The sequence below is a fragment of the Notolabrus celidotus genome, chromosome 19, assembly GCF_009762535.1.
Source record: "Notolabrus celidotus isolate fNotCel1 chromosome 19, fNotCel1.pri, whole genome shotgun sequence".
Taxonomy (NCBI): domain Eukaryota; kingdom Metazoa; phylum Chordata; class Actinopteri; order Labriformes; family Labridae; genus Notolabrus; species Notolabrus celidotus.
In genome coordinates this window covers 25,348,330-25,368,934 of record NC_048290.1, presented here as the reverse complement: position 1 = coordinate 25,368,934, position 20,605 = coordinate 25,348,330, and the positions used below count along the sequence as shown (strand labels likewise).

General features: G+C 40.8%; 1 protein-coding gene and 1 long non-coding RNA gene across 4 annotated transcripts in view; one reads left to right on the top strand and one right to left on the bottom strand.

Annotated features, from left to right (window-relative positions):
• sh2d3ca (SH2 domain containing 3Ca) overlaps nt 1–4,631 on the bottom strand; it is a 69,708-nt gene extending 65,077 nt beyond the window's left edge. For 2 of the 3 annotated variants that reach the window (XM_034709715.1, XM_034709717.1), the window contains exons 1-4: nt 4,534–4,631; nt 3,698–3,959; nt 1,950–2,243; nt 1,328–1,841 (exon numbers count right to left, since the gene is read on the bottom strand). In XM_034709715.1, coding sequence (XP_034565606.1) covers nt 1,328–1,841; nt 1,950–2,243; nt 3,698–3,959; nt 4,534–4,566 — 1,103 coding nt within the window. In that variant the 5' untranslated portion in view covers nt 4,567–4,631. The remainder of the gene's footprint in view (nt 1–1,327; nt 1,842–1,949; nt 2,244–3,697; nt 3,960–4,533) is intronic. The other variant, XM_034709716.1, reaches the window with a different exon arrangement.
• A 9,664-nt stretch (nt 4,632–14,295) lies between these two features.
• Nucleotides 14,296–16,287, top strand: LOC117830750. Its single transcript, XR_004634832.1, has 2 exons — nt 14,296–15,077; nt 15,374–16,287. It is a non-coding gene; the product is annotated as an uncharacterized LOC117830750 (long non-coding RNA).
• The last annotated feature ends 4,318 nt before the right edge of the window (nt 16,288–20,605 follow it).

Sequence of the window (20,605 nt, the reverse complement as noted above, 5' to 3'; positions counted from 1 at the left end):
TCGAGAAATGAGCTATCCAGACTACACTCATCTTTTGTTTCAGGTTGTAAACATGTTTATTTCTGCTGTAAAGATCATCTTTTTTGAATTGGTGTGTATGTGGTTTCTGGTTCTTCCGGAGCCAGTCTCAATCGGATCCTCAATGAATTGCAGTTTTTAGCACTTCCGCATTGGACTCATATTTTTAGACCAGAAGGTTGCCTCTTGGCCTCATCATATGTTGTTTCCCACTCGATACAGCATACAAGTTAAATAAAGCAAAATTATATCTAATAAACACACCTTCAAACCAACTGTCTCTCAATATAAAATGGTCCCTGTGGTTAATGCTTTGCAAATATCAATTAGCATTTCACTGTTGTTGGTGCTTCAGGTTTTTAGCTTTTTTGTACAATGTATGATAAGGGGTCACCTGCTGTTATGTGACATTTATGGAGCCATGTGGTAATACATTGGGTAGGAGATATAATGTTTGGCTCTTTCTTGCACTTTTCTTATTATCTATCAGTTTTGTAAGATAAAAAAGATCATCTTCCCTCATTTTCAATCCCCAGATCTTTTTAACAATCAGGATAAAAACGTCCAGTTGCGATGACACACGCAGGCTTTTTGTTCTATAACAGAACACATCGGAAGTCACACTTATCATTCATGCAAGATATCATAGGAACTAGGAATAAAGTCAGAGCGGCTGTCATTCTGTGTTTTTGTTTGACCCCTGTGGACACGCGCAGTTCCCCTTCCCTCTGAATGAAAGAAAGATCAACCTTTTTGGATTAGAAATGTCTTCATAAAAACGTCTGTGAACAGGGAGTAGACCCAATGACAGGCAGTAAGAATAACTAATCCCCTCTTAAGCAGCCCTACTGATGTGTTGGCTTATGAAGGCATGGGACTTATATTTGGACTTTTTCTGACCGGTGAAAAAAACTTTCTTACAGTAGGTGTAAGTTAAGTAGAGACTAATTCACCTTTGATTCTGACGCAGGGACCCTGCTCCATACAGGGCCCAAAGGTCAGTTAGATAAGGGTGAGACAGATTTTGAGCTTTTATATCCGTCTATTTATATTTGTCTTTAGCGGTCTGTGCTCTTATAGTATCACAACATAATGAACATTGTTCAAAGTAGAGGTTTAGACTATTGCTTAGTTTCATTGAAACTTTACTTAGCTCGATCATAACATATTGATCACACTGGAAAATTAATTACGCTCTCCCTTCTTCTCCAGTCAATAACTTTACTTCTCAAATGACTTTATTGTACAGAAAGGAAAAAAAGGAAGTTAACATCTAAGACCTTTAAAAACTTTAAAAAGGAAAAATCACCTGTTCATGTTCTCAGAGTTCTGGTTTCCTTTGTCTGCACCTTCGATCAGCTCTGTGCTCTTTGTCTCCTCCTCTGGATCAGGCACCGGTCTGGACGCTGACCCAACATCACCATCTCTCTGGCTTTGATCATTCGCCTGGTTAAGAGATGATGAAAACCCTCCATGGTTCAGGTCAGGAGCTTCTTTCATGCTGCCTTGCCTATCACAGGTCTCTGGTTGCACTGCAGCATTTGAGCCTCCAGAGGGAGACAAATCTTTCCTCTTAGCTTCAGGCCCAGAGATGATATTTTGGGTGTTGGTGATGTTAGTTTCACCTGCAGCTTCAGTCTGAGGATGGGGATCAGGACAAAAAGCGTGGTTGCGGTCTGAGTTAGCTTTAACTGCAGAATCATCTTGAGCCTTTTTGGATGATGGTCCAGTTATTTGAAGTTGCCCAGACCCTGTTGGTCGCTGGCTTTGACTTCTGTTGATGCTCTTGTTTTTGCTCTTCTTACTGCTGCTGCTGGGACCTTCTAGAAAAAATATGAAAGAGGTAAAAGGTTTTGTGGAAATTTGGCGCAATTGTTGTTCTATATTAAGTCAAATGATTCAAGCATTAATCAAAACTTCTGCTGCTGTACCTTTACTACTCTTGTCTTTCCTCTTCATCAGTAGCCTTGGCAGTGTCCCCATGTGTGTGTAGCTCTCACTGGAGCGGATGTAGCTGGAGGTGCGAGGACGCATTGCATCCATGTCATCCACTGTCGTCTCAACAACTGGAGCCAGGACCCTTGTGGAGACAGAGCCACAGGTGGTGCCATCTTCAGGTAGAGACTCAGCTCCTGCCCTGGACTTTGAGGGAGAGGACTTCGAGTCCGATTTCTCAGTGGAGCGGCGAAAAGTGAGGTTGGTGAGGCTACCAAACCACTTGAAACCTTGAAAGGGGAACAGGTTAGAAAAAAGAAGAAATGGTCATTATGGGGCAACCAACCAATCTGTATGAATAACATTTTTTCTGACAGGTTAAAAAACATTTGGTGATTTTGTAAAAGACGAGATTGAACTTCTGAGGATATAAAAGTAGGTGGGTTACAGTTAATAAATCTTGTTCTTGATATAAAAAGATCAGAATGATTTAAACTGTTTAGTCCTTGTTCTCCTATATCTTTATTGCATTTTAGTGTCTTCAAACTTGTTGTTTTGGTTTTCCAACATGCAGATTCTGCTCTCATTTACATATGTATTATTAAAAAACACCCTAGGGTACTAGCTGCGGAATATGCTGCATAATTTGTAGAATGAAAGCTTGTTTTCAAGTGTTGGTTTCTAATTCATCATGTATGTTGTATGTATGTTTATTCACCAGATGTAGTGTTTTGTCTTTCTCTGCTGCCCCCTAGTGGCAAGCAAATCAACAAATGCAGCTTTAATTTCAAGGTCATTCTTCCTTTCCCACCTTTTGCAGTGCTTTTTTTGAAGAGCTAGTGTGTTAGTTGCTTTACTAAGAGCCCGCCTCAACTCCATGTTGCAGTGGAGATGCATCATACTCAAGCGGCAACCTCTGGTCTCAAAATATGAAGCCAATGCGGAAGTGCTAAAAACTGCAATTCATCGAGCATCCCCTTGAGGCTGGCTGCAGAAACACCGGAAACCACATACACACCAGTTCAAAAAAGACGATATTTGCAGAAGAAATGAACATCTTTACAGTCTGGTTCAAAAAACGGCTTGGATCCTAGTTAATTTCTCTATCGGCACACACTGTATGGAGGGGGGGTGAATTTTTTTCTAACAAGACGGTTCAGGGGATATTAAGATTACAAGTTTTGCCCAAATAAGGACATGACTGACTTGACTGACAGGCATGAACACTGAAGCTGTTGGCTAGGAGGCTCAAACCCTCTTTACCTCATACTAAGTTTGGTTGAGTTCAGCATTACCAATATGGCTCCCGCTGACGATTGGTTTCAAAACAGGGATAATACATCCATTTATTTCAGTCTATGGTGTGGACTCTTGTTACTGGGGAATGGAATCCTCTAGTTTGTGGTGTGCACTAAACTATTTAATATTTTATTATTTATAAATTACTTTTATGGAGTTAATTTGTTTTTTCATGTAAACTACAACTGTGTACTACTTCTATTTTTTTTCAACAAAACTACATTTTTTTATAATCAAAATCATATCATGTGTGTCATCATGAAATAAAAAATAAAAAACTTGATCAAGTCATTATCAATGCAAGTTGAATTTTGCACTTCCCCATAAATGAAATATAGCATAATCAACCGTCAACACTGGTTTCATCTAGATGCCCATACACTGGCTGAGTAAATGTGACCTAAACAAAGTGTTGATGCTATGCATACACACATCCAGTACTCACTCAGTTTTCGTAGGCTCATGTTGTGGCTGTAGTCTGGGTACAGAATCAACTTCAGGTGACTGGCAGATGGCTCATCTGAGAGAAGACGCAGAAAGTAGAGCCTAATAGGGAGGATCACTTGCTTCTGAAAGAGAGAAACCTCCAACCACACTTCCTCTCTGTGGACCTGATGCTTCACACAGTTAGTGTGAAAGAGAGACCCAACCGAGAGCTTAGAGGCGCAGTCAGGAGCAGGGCAGAGCGTGACACTTCCTGTGTGAAGCTGAGACGGCCGATGGTAAGGGGAAATGAAAATATGAGACGTGATGATGGGAGTTTAAAGAGTGAGATAACAAACACGAATATATCAAACACATGAACGTGCCCTCTAGCAGGAAGTGCTGATGGGATAGATAGAGTGATGATGGTTAAGTATGCCAGCTGTAATCAGAAGTGCTGATTGATGACTTTTGTCCCATTGACATAAAAAAGCTGGCCATAAAATCACCTTTGATATCATTTATTACAAACTTCAACAAGGCCTCCTTTAATCTCATCAATGCAGCTTATAAAGATGGTTAATTTTTGATTAAGGCAGTGATTCTTAATCTCTTATAATGCTGCTGCACACTTTCGTATTACAGAGGTCTAAATTTTAAGAAGAAAATAAAGGCCTGTCTTGTTCAATTAAATGTGATAACATAGCAACGTAAAAGTAGGGATGTTTATCTCAGTTAAACAAAGACCATCCTGCAAAACACCCAGAATAAGAATGTGCTGTAATGCCTGCAATATGAAATATGTAAAAAAAAATTATCCCTAGAGGGTAAATAAATAATAACAAATGTTTAGTTGACCTCAGGTTCTAGATTGGTGTAAAAGCTGATCATTCGATTAATATGATAGTGTTTCAAGTTCAGTTAAAGTTCACACTGACACTGAGGGGAGGAAACACAGAGACTAAATACACACTAGGTAACAAGCAACAGGTATGGACACAGGTGAAACTAATGAGGGTAATTAAGGTGGAGGGAAACACACAAGGGCAGGAAGTAAAACCAAATCAGACACACAGGGAGCAAGAAGTACAAAATAAAATAGGAAAAACTAAAGACTTTAGAAATATGGATGAAATACACAGACAAGGAATACAAGAACATGGTGTCATGAGTTGAAGTTTAGTTTAGTTTTTTCCTTGTGTTTCTTGCCCTGATTCCTCCCTGTGTTTATTCTGTATTAGTTATCCTTTGTCTCCCTTGTGTGTTTTAGTGATCCATGTCTCTTTTTGTATTTTCTTGTGTTTCTTAGTCTTGTTTTGTGTTTCCTGATTTAATTTTGTAGTTCTTGGTCCCTATGTTTCCAGTTTAGTTTTACTTCCTGCCCTTGTGTGTTTCCCTCCGTTTCTGATTACCCTCATTAGTTTCATCTGTGTCCATGTGTTCCACACCTGTGTCAATTACTCTCTGTATTTAGTTCCTCTGTGTCGCCTGTCCTGTGTTTGATCAGTTTTCGTCTCTCCTGTGTTCCCCAAACGTTTCCTTTTGTATTTAGTTTTTGGGCATTGAAGTAAGTTGTGTTTGTTTAAACACAATGTCCAAACTGACAATGGCACAACATGAACATTTTGTTTGTGTTTCTGAAAGGTTACCTGGCTCACAAATGGAGGCAGCAGGAAAATAGTGACATGTTTTGCCTTACCAGTGGTCATGGTCCTTAAATGTAGCTGTTACACAATCTACAAATGAGTGTATGTTTTGCCTATCTACAGTTTTTAGCATGAAGTTTATATTTTTCTGGGTTTTCAACCACAAAGGTTTCACTTCCTGTTGACTTTTAAGTGTGTAGCTTCTTTAGTGACAGGAAGTCATCTTTTGTCTCTGTGTTAAAACTCTAGCAGTATTTGTATATCATGATGAAGCTTTGAGCTTTGAAGGAATAGAACTGACTAAATTAAATTACTATAATGAAACTACTAAGTAATCTGATGTACATTAACATCATGCTAAAACCTGAGTTAACAAGCTCTTCAAACACTGAACAACCTGCAAAAGGCTCTTCAGTTTACACAGGCATCCCAAAACAAAAGCTTGTCGTCATACAAGTAGCATATCTTCACAGGATCAGATGTGAAGTGTCCATTTCCAGTTATACAATACAACTTTAAATCCTTCCTTTTCCCCCTTGATTTGCGATGACTTGATTTTTCTTAGTTTGTATTATCTTTGTAGTTTAATCTGACTTCCTGTTTTATTTTGGAGATTTACCTTGTGTTTTATTTCTTGGTCTCTCCCTTTCTGTATTATGAGTTATCCTTACAACTTCCTTGTGTTATTTAATCATGATACATGTCTTATGTTGTATTTGTTTTGCGTGTCTATTGTCCCTTATGTTTCTTAGTCAAGTTTGTTGTGTTTCCTGTTTTATTTTCTAGATCTTGCTACCTGTATCTGGTTCAGTTTTACTTGCTGCCCCTGTGTGTTTCCCTGCGTGTTTGATTACCCTCATTAGTTTCACCTGAGTCCAGTGTCCAGTGTCCACACCTGTTGCTCATTACCTAGTGTGTATTTAGTCCCTGTTCTTCCTCCCTTGTGTTGTCAGGTCACACAGGCTGTTTTTGAAACTGTCTCCTACAGTAGTGGTGTGTACTGATTTGGCAAAAATTCAGTATGTAGTATACAGAACATACTTTTTACTACATTCATAGGTAGTATGTAGCAGGCGGTTTTAAAACAGCCTTAGTCCTTCTTGAATTCAAGTCATCTTTTGTCTTCTCTGTGCTTACCTGCCTCCAGATTCCTTCTGTGCTCCCTGTTGTTTCTTTGTGTTCTCTGATAAACCTTTTATGGTTTTTGCTTTCTTGGAATTTTGTAAGTCACTTTTCTTTTTTCCTTTTGTGCCTTGTTCTTTTTTTTTTTTTTTTTTTTTTATAAAATCTTTTTATTTTATTTCTTTCAGAAAAATGACAAATGTGTCAAATAGTGTACCTTTTGTGCCTTGTTCTTTAGTTTAATAAATCTTCTTTGTTACCCTTTGTGACATACTAGTCCTCTGGATGGCACCAAAGGTCTGTGAAGAAAAAATAGCAGAACTAGAGCCACTCTACCCTCCATCCACCACATGAATGCAGTCTTAGTCTGTGCTATACTACCCTCTAGTGGTATTTTAGTATGCTAACCTTATTTTTCCTCACTCTTTGAAAAAATAAAGATAAATGTGATGATCATAATATAGAAAAGAAACCAAAATATACCAGAATTTTTCTTGACACCATCAAAACCTAAAATACATATTTCAGAAACAATTGCATATCCAAATGGCATTGTATGATGATTTCACCCAATAGCCAAAGTCACTTTCCTTCTTTTCCTCCTTTTTTCCCCGTCAGTGTAATTATGTTATTCTCACTCAAAAAACCCTTCCCATTCATCTTTGACATTCATTTTTTTGAACCTCATAATGCTCTCTCACTCATTAGGCCTATTGTACCTTTATCTTTGACACTTACGACAAACGAAAGCAAACAAGGCCATCAGCCATTCCCCTTTTTAGGGGGGTGGGGGGGTTAAGTTATATTTATTTCTCAAAAATGATTTATTTATTTATGTATTAGTTTATTTCAACAGGGACAGTGTATAGCCATTTAGTTGTACCAGAGTTAGCTATGAGCTAATTTACATCTGTAGTCCCTGGGCAGGAGACAGAGGAGATGCCTCTGTTAAAAAAACAGCTACACAATAATATATATATATATATATAAACATATATACACAAATATATATATATATATATATATATATATATATATATATTATTGTGTATATATGTTTTAGGCTACATCCTGTGATCTTAAACTTTTCTTGAATCTCATAATGCTCTCTAATTCATTAGGACCTTTGTACTTTTCTATCTAACACTGACACAACATTTTAAGATCATTATGGTGTCTTACTTTCTAATCTATGAAATTTCTGTTTCTATATAATAATTTACGTTCTATCTCAAGGACTTTCTGACTCATTGTTAATACTGTATTCTCATTGTTGTCCACATATGAACACTTATTATCTGTTTTGTTGTTGATTTTGAATTTATATCTCATAATTAAAGTTAAATTTCCCTCGTTTTCGAATTGTATTTTATTATTTAGACTTTAATGACATGTTTTTATTATTTTTCTTTTTATAACGACCAATTTAATGACAATATGCCAGGGACAATATGCCAGGGACTATATGCCAGGGACAATATGCCAGGGACGCACTTTACACATACGTGTACATACGTAGTGTCTGGATCTGAATCGAACGCGTCCATTCCATCGGGGTATAAAAGCGTTGAGCGCGTTCATTCGGCCCTTTTCACCAAGGACACTTGAGAGAGAGGTAAGTTGCACACAGCTGGAGCTTAAGCTAGGCTAATGAGCTAGCTTAGCGGGGCTCATTAAATTGCATCTCGACTAACAATTATTGTCAGAATATATCTCATATTGTGTATAAAATGATAGTTTTATAGCATTTCTTCTCAAGAATTACAGGTTTGACCTTGAAAAATTAGAAGTTTGACCTTGAAAAAGTTTCGAGCAGTGATTAAACGGATCATAGTTGATCCATGAAGCTGAATTGAACTTCATGTTGTGAAACTCGATGTAAATTTAGAGTGAAAAGACAGTTTGTGTTGTTCTCGTTGATCATTTCAGTTGTGGACATTTTCTCAGGTCACTGCATTGATTAGTCTATCCATTTATAATTAGAAGTTTGTACAAAAACAAAAGGTACAGGCTTACTGCTGCTAAATCCTACACATTTGCATTGAAAGAAAGAAAACTTTTGTGTTTTAATTTCTAAATACAAGGAGGATTTGTCATATCTCTCTTTTTACTGCATTGATATGTAACTCAAATGTAATATTAGACTTTAAAAAGCAGAACTTGTGTAGTATAAACTTGGTAGTTTGAAGAAGAATGATATTTGCTACCACAGTGCTAGACATGAGGACAGCAGATGTGTGCTGCATACAGTTATGCTCCACAGAGACACTTCCATATCCTCAGTGTTTACTCTGAACCATAGACTGTTTCAGCAGTCATTTGTATTAATGTAGTGGATTACAGTAATGGGAAAGTGAGAATGCTGCTTCTGTTTTCTGAAATTGTGTTTCTATGCTAAATCCTCCAAACACTTTAGTGTTGTTGTGCTAACTACTGTGGGTCTCTAAATGGTTTAAGGAAAGGCTACTTATTAAGTCTTCATCGTTTCTATTATTACAAACATGTGTTGGCCTGTTTTCAGGAACTGTTACTGTGCTACTACAGTGAAAAGACTTTTTTCTGTTGTATAGAGATTTAAAGTATCATGCTTTATACTGGTGTCAAAGTGGTGTGTAAGGTTTTGGTATTATCATCAACCTAACTACTATTTTAATTCATTACAGTTTGTACATATTTCTGAAGCCACAACTTGAAATACACGGTCCTTAAAGTTTGAACTTCCTTATAATGATTCATTGCATTTTATTGAATTCTTTTAGAAACTGTAAATAAATATGAAGAGAAAAATAACATTAAGGGGAGCAGTATGAAAATGAAAAGTAATAGTTGAGTTAATTGAGCAATAAAATCAAACATTATTATGAATTTATGTTTCAGAACACTGAAGCGAGAGAAAACCACTGGACGGAGAGAGGAGAGTGAAGGAGAGAGAGAGGAGGACATAGAGAGGAGAGTGAAGGAGAGAGAGAGGACAGAGAGAGAGGAGTGACGGAGAGAGAGGACAGAGGGAGGACAGAGAGAGGAGAGTGACGGAGAGAGAGAGGACAGAGAGAGAGGAGAGTGACGGAGAGAGAGGACAGAGGGAGGACGGTGACCGAGAGAGAGAGGACAGAAAGAGGTGAGTGACGAAGAGAGAGAAGGACAGAGAGAGAGGAGAGTGACGGAGAGAGAGGACAGAGGGAGGACGGTGACCGAGAGGGAGAGGACAGAGTGAGAGGAGAGTGACTGAGAGAGAGAAGGACAGAGAGAGAGGAGAGTGACGGAGAGAGAGAGGAGAGTGACGGAGAGAGAGAGGACAGTGAGGAGAGTGACGGAGAGAGGACAGTGACAGGAAAGAGGACAGAGAGAGGAGAGTGACGGAGAGAGGACAGTGACAGGAGAGAGGAGAGAGAGAGGACAGAGAGGGGAGAGTGACAGAGAGGGGAGAGTGACAGAGAGAGGAGAGTGAAGGAGAGAGGAGAGTGACGGAGAGAGAGAGGACAGTGAGGAGTGTGACGGAGAGAGAGAGAAGGACAGAGAGGAGAGTGACTGAGAGAGAGAGAAGGACGGAGAGAGGAGAGAGGACAGTGACAGGAGAGAGGACAGAAAGAGGAGAGAGGACAGAGAGGACAGTGACAGGAGAGAGGAGAGAGATAGGACAGAGAGGAGAGTGACAGAGAGAGGAGAGTGACAGAGAGAGGACAGAGAGGAGAGTGACAGAGAGAGGAGAGAGACGGAGAGAGGACAGAGAGGGGAGAGTGACGGAGAGAGAGAGGACAGAGAGAGGAGAGTGACGGAGAGAGAGAGGACAGTGAGGAGAGTGACGGAGAGAGGACAGTGACAGGAAAGAGGACAGAGAGAGGAGAGTGACGGAGAGAGGACAGTGACAGGAGAGAGGAGAGAGATAGGACAGAGAGGAGAGTGACAGAAAGAGAGAGAAGGACAGAGAGAGGAGAGTGACGGAGAGAGAGAGAGGACAGAGAGAGAGGAGAGTGACGGAGAGAGAGAGAGGACAGAGAGAGGAGAGTGACGGAGAGAGAGAGAAGGACAGAGAGAGGAGAGTGACAGAAAGAGAGAGAAGGACAGAGAGAGAGAGAAGGACGGAGAGAGGAGAGGTGACGGAGAGAGAGAGGGACAGAGAGAGGAGAGTGACGGAGAGAGGAGAGAGGAGAGAGGACAGCGAGGAGAGTGACGGAGAGAGGACAGAGAGAGGAGAGTGAAGGAGAGAGAGAGGGGAGAGTGACGGAGAGAGGACAGAGAGAGAAGGATAGAGAGGAGAGTGACGGAGAGAGAGAAGGACAGAGAGAGGAGAGTGACAGAAAGAGAGACAAGGACAGAGAGAGGAGAGTGACGGAGAGAGAGAGGACAGAGAGGGGAGAGTGACGGAGAGAGGAGAGTGAAGGAGAGAGAGAGGGGAGAGTGACGGAGAGAGTGACGGAGAGAGAGAGAAGGACAGAGAGAGGAGAGTGACGGAGAGAGAGAGAAGGACAGAGAGAGGAGAGTGACGGAGAGAGAGAGAAGGACAGAGAGAGGAGAGTGACGGAGAGAGAGAGAAGGACAGAGAGAGGAGAGTGACGGAGAGAGAGAGAAGGACAGAGAGAGGAGAGTGACGGAGAGAGGAGAGTGAAGGAGAGAGAGGTCAGAGAGGAGAGTGACGGAGAGAGAGAAGGACGGAGAGAGAGGAGAGTGACGGAGAGAGAGAGAAGGACTGAGAGAGGAGAGTGACGGAGAGAGGAGAGTGACTGAGAGAGAGAGAGAGAGAGAGAGAAGGATAGAAAGAGGTAAGAGAGAGAAGGACAGAAAGAGGACCAAGAGGACAGAAAGGAACCAGAGAGACAAGGACTGAAAGACGAGAGAGAGTCAAGGACTGAAAGAGGAGAGAGAGTGAAGAGGACAAGTAGGAGGAACGATAGAGAGAGAGAAGGACAGAAAGAGGAAAGAGAGAGAGAAGGACGCGGAGGAGGCTTGAAGAAAGAGATACTCAAAGTATGGAGAGAGAGAGGCAGGAAAAGGAAGACAGAGAGAGACAGGTAAGTATGGAGAGACCAGAGCAGCAGGAGAGAGGAGGGAAACAGGTGAGTATGGCGAGGGTCAGAAGGAGACACAGAAGACTGATGCAGGAGCTGTTGAAAAGACTGAGACCGAAGGAAGAGGAAGAGAGACTGAGACAGAAGGAAGAGGAAGAGGAAGAGAGACTGAGACAGAAGGAAGAGGAAGAGAGACTGAGACAGAAGGAAGAGGAAGAGAGACTGAGACAGAAGGAAGAGAGACTGAGACAGAAGGAAGAGAGACTGAGACAGAAGGAAGAGAGACTGAGACAGAAGGAAGAGAGACTGAGACGGAAGGAAGAGAGACTGAGACAGAAGGAAGAGGAAGAGAGGCTGAGACAGAAGGAAGAAGAAGAGAGACTGAGACAGAAGGAAGAGGAAGAGAGGCTGAGACAGAAGGAAGAGGAAGAGAGACTGAGACAGGAGGAAGAGGAAGAGAGACTGAGACAGGAGGAAGAGGAAGAGAGACTGAGACAGGAGGAAGAGAGACTGAGACAGGAGGAAGAGGAAGAGAGACTGAGACAGGAAGATGAGGAGAGACTGAGACACGATGAGGAAGAGGAGAGACTGAGACACGATGAGGAAGAGGAGAGACTGAGACACGATGAGGAAGAGGAGAAACTGAGACACGACAGGGAGGAGTTGGAAAGACAGGAAAGGATGGAGAAGAGTAAGAGGGAGAGAAGACAGAGACAGGAGGAAGAGAAGAGACTGAGACAGGAAGATGAGGAGAGACTGAGACAGGAGGAGGTGGACAGGCTAAAGCAGGAGGAGGAAGAGGAGAAACTGAGACAGGACAGGGAGGAATTGGAAAGACAGGAGAGGATGGAGAAGAAGAGGAGGATGAAGGAGAGAAGACAGAGACGGGAGGAAGAGGAGAAACTGAGACAGGACAGGGAGGATTTGGAAAGACGGGAGAGGATGGAGAAGAAGAGGAGGATGAAGGAGAGAAGACAGAGACGGGAGGAAGAGGACAGACTGAGACAGGACAAGGAGGAAGCCGAAAGACAGGAAGGGGTGGAGAAGAAGAGGAGGAAGAGGGGGAGGAGACAGAGACAGGAGGAAGAGAAGAGACTGAGACAGGAACAGGTGGACAGGCTAAGACAGGAGGAGGAAGAGGAGAAACTGCGACAGGACAGGGAGGAAGCTGAAAGACTGGACAGGATAGAGAAGAAGAGGAAGGAGAGGAGACAGAGACAGGAGGAAGAGAAGAGACTGAGACAGGAAGACGAGGCGAGACAGAGACAGGAGGAGGTGGACAGGCTAAAGCAGGAGGAGGAAGAGAGACAGAGACAGGAGGAGGTGGACAGGCTAAAGCAGGAGGAGGAAGAGAGACTGAGACAGGAAGATGAGGAGAGACTGAGAAAGAAGAAGAAGAAGGTGGAGGGACTGGTACAGGAGGAAGAAGACAGATGGAGACAGGAAGATGAGGAATTGGATAGACTGCTACATGAGGCGGAAAGACTATGTCAGGAGGAGGTGGACGAGAAACCGAGACTGGACGAGGAAAAGAAGAGACTGAGACAGGACGAGGAAAAGAAGAGACTGAGACAGGACGAGGAAAAGAAGAGACTGAGACAGGACGAGGAAGAGGAGAAACTGAGACAGGACGAGGAAAAGGAAAGACTGAGACAGGACGAGGAAAAGAAGAGACTGAGACAGGACGAGGAAAAGAAGAGACTGAGACAGGACGAGGAAAAGAAGAGACTGAGACAGGACGAGGAAGAGGAGAAACTGAGACAGGACGAGGAAAAGGAAAGACTGAGACAGGACGAGGAAAAGAAGAGACTGAGACAGGAGGAGGAAGAGGAGAGACTGAGACAGGACAGGGAAGAAGACGAAAGGTTGGAGAAGAAGAGGAGGATGAGGCAGAGAAGACAGAGACAGGAGGAAGAGGAGAGACAGAGACAGGAGGAGGAAGAGGAGAGACTGAGACAGAGACAGGAAAGGGAGGAATTGGAAAGACAGGAGAGGATAGAGAAGAAGAGGAGGATGAAGGAGAGAAGAAAGAGACAGGAGAAGGAAGAGGAGAGACTGAGACAGGAAGATGAGGAGAGACTGAGACAGGACGAGGAAGAGGAGAGACTGAGGCAGGAAGATGAGGAGAGACTGAGACAGGAAAGGGAGGAATTGGAAAGACAGGAGAGGATAGAGAAAAAGAGGAGGATGAAGGAGAGAAGACAGAGACAGGAGGAAGAGGGGAGACTGAGACAGGACAGGGAGGATTTGGAAAGACAGGAGGAGGTGGACCGGCTAAGGCAGGAGGAGGAAGAGGAGAAACTGAGACAGGACAGGGAGGAAGCCGAAAGACTGGACAGGATAGAGAAGAAGAGGAAGGAGAGGAGACAGAGACAGGAGGAAGAGAAGAGACTGAGACAGGAGGAGGTGGACAGGCTAAAGCAGCAGGAGGAGGAAGAGAGACTGAGAAAGGAAGATGAGGAGAGACTGAGAAAGAAGAAGAAGGAGTTGGAGAGACTGGCACAGGAGGAAGAAGACAGATGGAGACAGGAAGATACTGAATTGGAAAGACTGCTACATGAGGCGGAAACACTATGTCAGGAGGAGGTGGACAAGAAACCGAGACAGGATGAAGAAAAGAAGAGAATGAGGGAGAGAAGACAGAGAGAGGAGGAAGAGAAGAGACTGAGACACAAGGAGGAGGAGAGACTGAGACAGGAGGAGGAGGAGAGACTGAGACAGGAGGAGGAGGAGGAGAAGAGACTGAGACAGGAGGAGGAAGAGGAGAGACTGAGACAGGACAGGGAGGAAGCCGAAAGGTTGGAGAAGAAGAGGAGGATGAGGGAGAGAAGACAGAGAGAGGAGGAAGAGGAGAGACTGAGACAGGACAGGGAAGAAGCCGAAAGACAGGAAAGGATAGAGAAGAAGAGGAGGAGGGAGAGAGGAGAGAGGAGGGAGCAGGAGAGACTGGACCAAGAAGGAAAGGATGACATGGCTGGAAGACAGGTGAACACTGAAGGAGAGAAGGAAGAGAAACAGAGAAGTGATCCACCCCTTAAAAATAAAGGTTTCCTTTCAAACCTGAAAGTGCGCATCATGGAACACCAGAGGGACCAGATCCTCAAAGCCATCTCCAAGACCACCAAGAAGGAGGCCAATGTGTTTCTTTCAGATGATACTCCTGAACTGAAGGAGATCAGAACCTTGAGGCAACAAGGAACGAGGAATAAGCTGCTAATGAAACTGCAAGCTTTGGAGGAAAGGATCAAACAAAAGAAGGAAAAGGGACTTAAGAAGGAAACTGGAGAGGAAGGAGACAGGAAAGAGAAAAAGGGAAGGTTTTCCGAAATAGCTCAACTGTTTTCTAGGTAAAGGGATTTGAATGGTTTGAAAACGACTTATATAACATAACTTATAATGAAAAATCTGAGGAGGCTTGAAGAAAGAGAGAGACTGAAAGTATGGAGAGACCAATACAGGAGCAGGGAGAGAGAGAGAGAGACAGGCAGGTAAGTATGGAGGAGATGAGGTTTGAAGACGACTTGTATAACACAACTTAGAATGAAAAGTCTGAGGAGGCTTGAAGAAAGAGAGACTGAAAGTATGGAGAGACTGAGACAGGAGCTGGGATAGAGAGAGAGAGAAACAGGTAAGTATGGAGGAGATGAGGTTTGAAGACGACTTGTATAACACAACTTTGAATGAAAAATCTGAGGAGGCTTGAAGAAAGAGAGACTGAAAGTATGGAGAGACTGAGAGGAGCTGGGAGAGAGAGAGAGAGAGAGAGAGAAACAGGTAAGTATGGAGGAGATGAGGTTTGAAGACGACTTGTATAACAACTTATAATGAAAAATCTGAGGAGGCTTGAAGAAAGAGAGACTGAAAGTATGGAGAGACTGAGACAGGAGCTGGGAGAGAGAGAGAGAGAGAGAGAGAGAGAAACAGGTAAGTATGGAGGAGATGAGGTTTGAAGACGACTTGTATAACACAACTTTGAATGAAAAATCTGAGGAGGCTTGAAGAAAGAGAGACTGAAAGTATGGAGAGACTGAGACAGGAGCTGGGAGAGAGAGAGAGAGAGAGAGAAACAGGTAAGTATGGAGGAGATGAGGTTTGAAGACGACTTGTATAACACAACTTATAATGAAAAATCTGAGGAGGCTTGAAGAAAGAGAGACTGAAAGTATGGAGAGACCAATACAGGAGCAGGGAGAGAGAGACAGGCAGGTAAGTATGGAGAAGATGAGCAGAGGGAGGAAGAGAAGATTGAGTAAAGAGCATGAGGAGAGACTGCAACAGGACGAGGAAGAGGAGAGGAGACTAAGACTGAAGGAGAGACCCCTTCAAAATAAAGGTTTAAAGACGACTTGTATAACAACTTAAAATGAAAAATCTGAGGAGGTTTGAAGAAAGAGAGACTGATGGTATGGAGAGACTGAGACAGGAGCTGGGAGAGAGAGAGAAACACGGAAGTATGTGGAATATGAGCATAAGGAGAGACTGAGACAGGAAAGGAGAGGAGACTAAGACTGAAGGAGAAGGAGAAATCCCTTCAAAATAATGGTTTGAGGAAGACTTGTATAAAACATCTTATAATGACAAATCTAAGGAGGCTTGAAGAAAGAGACTGATAGTATGGAGAGACTGAGACAGGAGCGGGAGAGACAGAGACTGGTAAGTGGAGAAGATGAGGTTTGAAGACGACTTGTATTGCACAACTTAAATGTAAAATCTGAGGAGGCTAAGACTGAAGGAGGAGAGACCCCTTCAAAATAACATTTTGAAGATGACTTGTATAACACAACTTCTAATGAAAAACCAGGAGATACGTTTCATTAAAAGGTGTTAAGTACTGTAAATGTGTGTGCTAGTAATATTTTGATCACAGTCAATTGTGTTTATGCCAATTATATATATTTCAGTTATTCATTTTTGTGTTAATAGAACAGTGCTTTACAGTGTATACACAGAAGAAAACTAAAGCAGAAGGGAACAAAGACAATAGAAGATGAAAAACCAGAGTGGTAAAAAGAAAATAAAACAATATTTCAATAGAGTGAAACTAAGTGTTAATGATAAAAGGCAGAAATAATAATATTCATAGCAATAGTTCCACTACTTCTAATAATAATACTTAAAATACTAAAAACAAAAGTAATCAGACTGATAAGACAACCTGTAATATAATAATTATTATCTAGAATAAAGTTATTTGTCCTCCGATGAGGGGGGGTGGTGGTGGGTTAAAATCAACATAAAGAGATTTAATACATTTGAAAAAAAATATTAAATGTTATCAAATAGATAAAAGATAAAAATGTAATCTATTGTTATGATCTGTTGCAGTTAAAAATAGAATACAATGGTTTAGCTAGATAATGTTATTCGATGTAACGTTACATTGTTAGTTACACTAGAAAATTTGTATTTTTATTATATTCCACATTCGTACAGCTGTGATGAGTTTATGTATTCCATATTTTTAATTAGATAACTGAGAGAATATTTACTAAAATAAGAACATTAGTGAAAATATTTTAATGTAGAATGAAGTTTATTAGTCCTCCGATGAGGGGGGGTGGTGGTGGGTTAAAATAAAAATAAAGAGATTTTATAAATTTGAAAAAAATTATTAAATGTCATCAAATTGATAAAAAATGAAATTGTAATCTATTGTTATGATCTGTTGCGGTTAAAACTAATACAATGACTTAACTAGATAATATTATTTGAGCTAATGTTACATTGTTAGTTACACTAAGAAATGATTATTCTCATAATTATATTCCACATTCGTACAGCTGTGATGAGTTTATGTATTCCATATTTTTAATTAGATAACTGATAAAATATTTACTAAAATAAGAACATTAGTGAAAATATTTTAATGTAGAAAAAAGTTTTAGTCCTCCGATGAGGGGGGGTGGTGGTGGGTTAAAATAGAAATAAGAAGAGATTTAATACATTTGAATACAATGTGAAAAAAATATTAAATGTCATCAAATAGATAAAAGATAAAATGTAATCTATTGTTATGATCTGTTGCAGTTAAAAATAGAAAACAATGGTTTAGCTAGATAATGTTATTTGATGTAACGTTACATTGTTAGTTACACTAGAAAATTTGTATTCTCATTATTATATTCCACATTATTACAGCTGTGATGAGTTTATGTATTCTACATTTTAAATTAGATCAACTTTTACTTTCATAATAGAAATAATACCGTACACACCAAAGCTAATGTGATAAAATGTCATCCTATTGAGTTTGTAGGTCTAGCTAGCAAACAGAAATATCAAAATAAGAATTGATTATTCAACCAGGTTTTATGTTCTCCTATTCATCTTTGTTCCCTTCTTTTGCTTTAGTTTTCTTCTGTGTATACACTGTAAAGCACTTTGGATCATCTATTCGGGGTGTTAAGAGTTAGAGAAATAGAGGAAGTGTGTGGTTTAACACAGTCAAATATAATAGTGTAGTAATGTAACATAATGGTAGAGGTCCACACCCAATATGAAAATTAGAAAGATATAAAGTCAAAGGTTAAAAAAACAACACTACAGCTTCTGACGTTGCTCAGATCCGTCTGTCAATCTCACGATCCATGTCAGCCTCACTCCTTCCTCACCCCAGAAGCCCTGCAGGGATAAGGAGCTGATCCACTGTTACACGCCTGGAACAGAGTCTGCATCGTTCTTCCTGTATCTACACTGGAGCACAAAATCAAAAAACAAAAACAAAAGTAATTCTGTTTCCACCTCTGGCTGAGATATCCCGTTCACAAGAATGAAACAGTTGTGACGTCACATGGTGACCTTGACCTTTAACCCTCAAAACTGAAGTATCTTTGAGTCCAACTGAACAGTTCTGCCAATAAAAGAGATATTTCCTAAAGGCATTAGCTCACATAAAAACAACAAACAAATGTATTGACAAACAACCTTAAGATGTCAAACTTCTGACTGAAGATGTCCCTGATAAAGTGGCACAAGAGCAACTTGAGCACGGACACTCTGTAAAGCATCATGCAGGAAACATTGCCTTGTTAACCGTCCATTTGAGTTAAGTATTCATTTTAGTGCAAATGAAGGAATATGTAAACTGGGGGATAAAGCTGTGCGGTAAGGCATCAAAGCATGGCAACTTGTCTCCCATTGGCTGTCACCTGCCTCAAAGGCTCCTGATTGGATGGAAAACAAAGGGATGGACGAGCAGTTTATGCAATATGTAACTGCTTAAGGAAAACACCAAACTATCACCGCCGTAGACATCCTCCTGCTGTGGACCAGATTCCCGCTGATATGGATGGCTGGACTCCAGCAGCAACAGCTACTACTATAACAACTATTAATCTCAACGTTTGTTGGGATTTGGGTTCAATACAAATATTGATTGATTGATTGATTGATTGATTGACTCTGAACAGCTGTCATCCTTCATGGAAACACTAAAGGAGCATCTGCATGCACTCTATAAGGTTCCTTCCTCAGGTAATCAAACAGCTCAAACACAGGTACTGTATCCATGTGAATGTAAGAGATAAAATAAGATGTATAACTTTGATAACTTGTTATTATGCCCTGGACATCTTATGTGTTCTCGTACTTTGGAGTTCCTTTATTTATACCTATGTACTGTATGTACATATGTATGCATGTGTATATGTGTATAAAAAAAGGGTTTGGGTTATATTTATTATTATTATTGTTTACCTTCTGTGAAGCACTTTGTAACTGTTTAGAAAAGTGCTATATAAATAAAGTTGTTTATTAATATGATGATGATTGTTATTATTATTATATACTTGTATTGATCTTTGTTTCAACAGCTTACAACAAGTATTCATATTTGAGTCCCTGTAAACTGACATTCCTTTTCACTTTCTCATTGTTCTTTGGTTTTATCTGATGAAATATAGCTACCTAGCTAACACTGTGGTGGTCATATGCTGTCCACTGGCCTTGTTAATGTGTGTTATAATGCAAATGAATTTTTAGTGCAGTTTAAGCCCAGTTCTTGGTAAGTTACTGTATGTTCCTGTTGGAGTATTGCTGCTTTTGCCACTAGATTTTCAACCACCAAGAATCAAAGGAAGAAAAATGAAGAGGTGAGAAATAAACACCTGAAAGCCAAAATGCGAGTATATTTTTCCTCCTATTGAATTAATTTTTATTTTGCATGGTATGCTGTCAACAAGACAGCATATGTATTGTGCCTGAGCATGTCCTCCTTTTGTGATCCAGACCCTGAACATCAAGCAGAACCGGGATCCAGCTCCAGAGGTGCAGGTCCTGAAGATCCTGCTGTAGGAGAAGAAGAGGATGTTACACTGAGTTTGAGGTAATCAGACAATAGAAGAGCTGGATCTGATCTGGAAAGAGACATGATTGAATTCTGAAGTGGAACGGCCCTTTTTTATACCCTGAAACACAGAAAAACATTGACCAACCTTGTTTTATAATACCCATGTTCAGTGCAGGCACAGTGTAGATGACAAAACTAGGTATGATCTCTTATGAATCATGCATTCAGTCGTTTTAACCACTAGAGGGCAGCATGTAGTCTTTAGTCAGTTTAGATTGCTTTGTCATACATTGAATCAATAGCTGTAATGTTCATGAATATTTAAATCTGCACTTATATTGTGATGGATCTATTTTCCTCTCATGATCTAAGATCTAAACTGACTGACTCTGTGTGTTAGAACACGTTAGTGCTCCTGTATGAGCTCTGTCTTCTACTGGGCCACAGTCTCTTCATTGACCAGCTGTCTATTAATTAAAGTGACAAGAACAGAAGTAAGTCTGTTTTGATCTAATCCTAGGGTACGCCTCTGCAGAAGAAGAGATCTGAGGACAGACTTTGCTAACACTGGTTCTAGTGAGTCCATCCTGGCCCCGCAGAGACCTTTCACCGACGTGCATCACGACTATCCCGACTCTGTCCAGTCTGCTACCTTTCACCAGGCAAGGTGCTGCATGTTTATACAGTGTTAAAGCACATTTCTACCACTGATAGCATTTGAGGTCCACCTTGTTTTTTCAACAGGAGTTTTAAAACTTGCTTAGTTGAGTATCTGGTTTGATTCTAAAGATAGTTTCAAGTAAGGAAGCGCAGTTTAACTGACCTCATCTTCTGTAATGTTATGTTCTCAACTTTGAGTCTGAATCAAA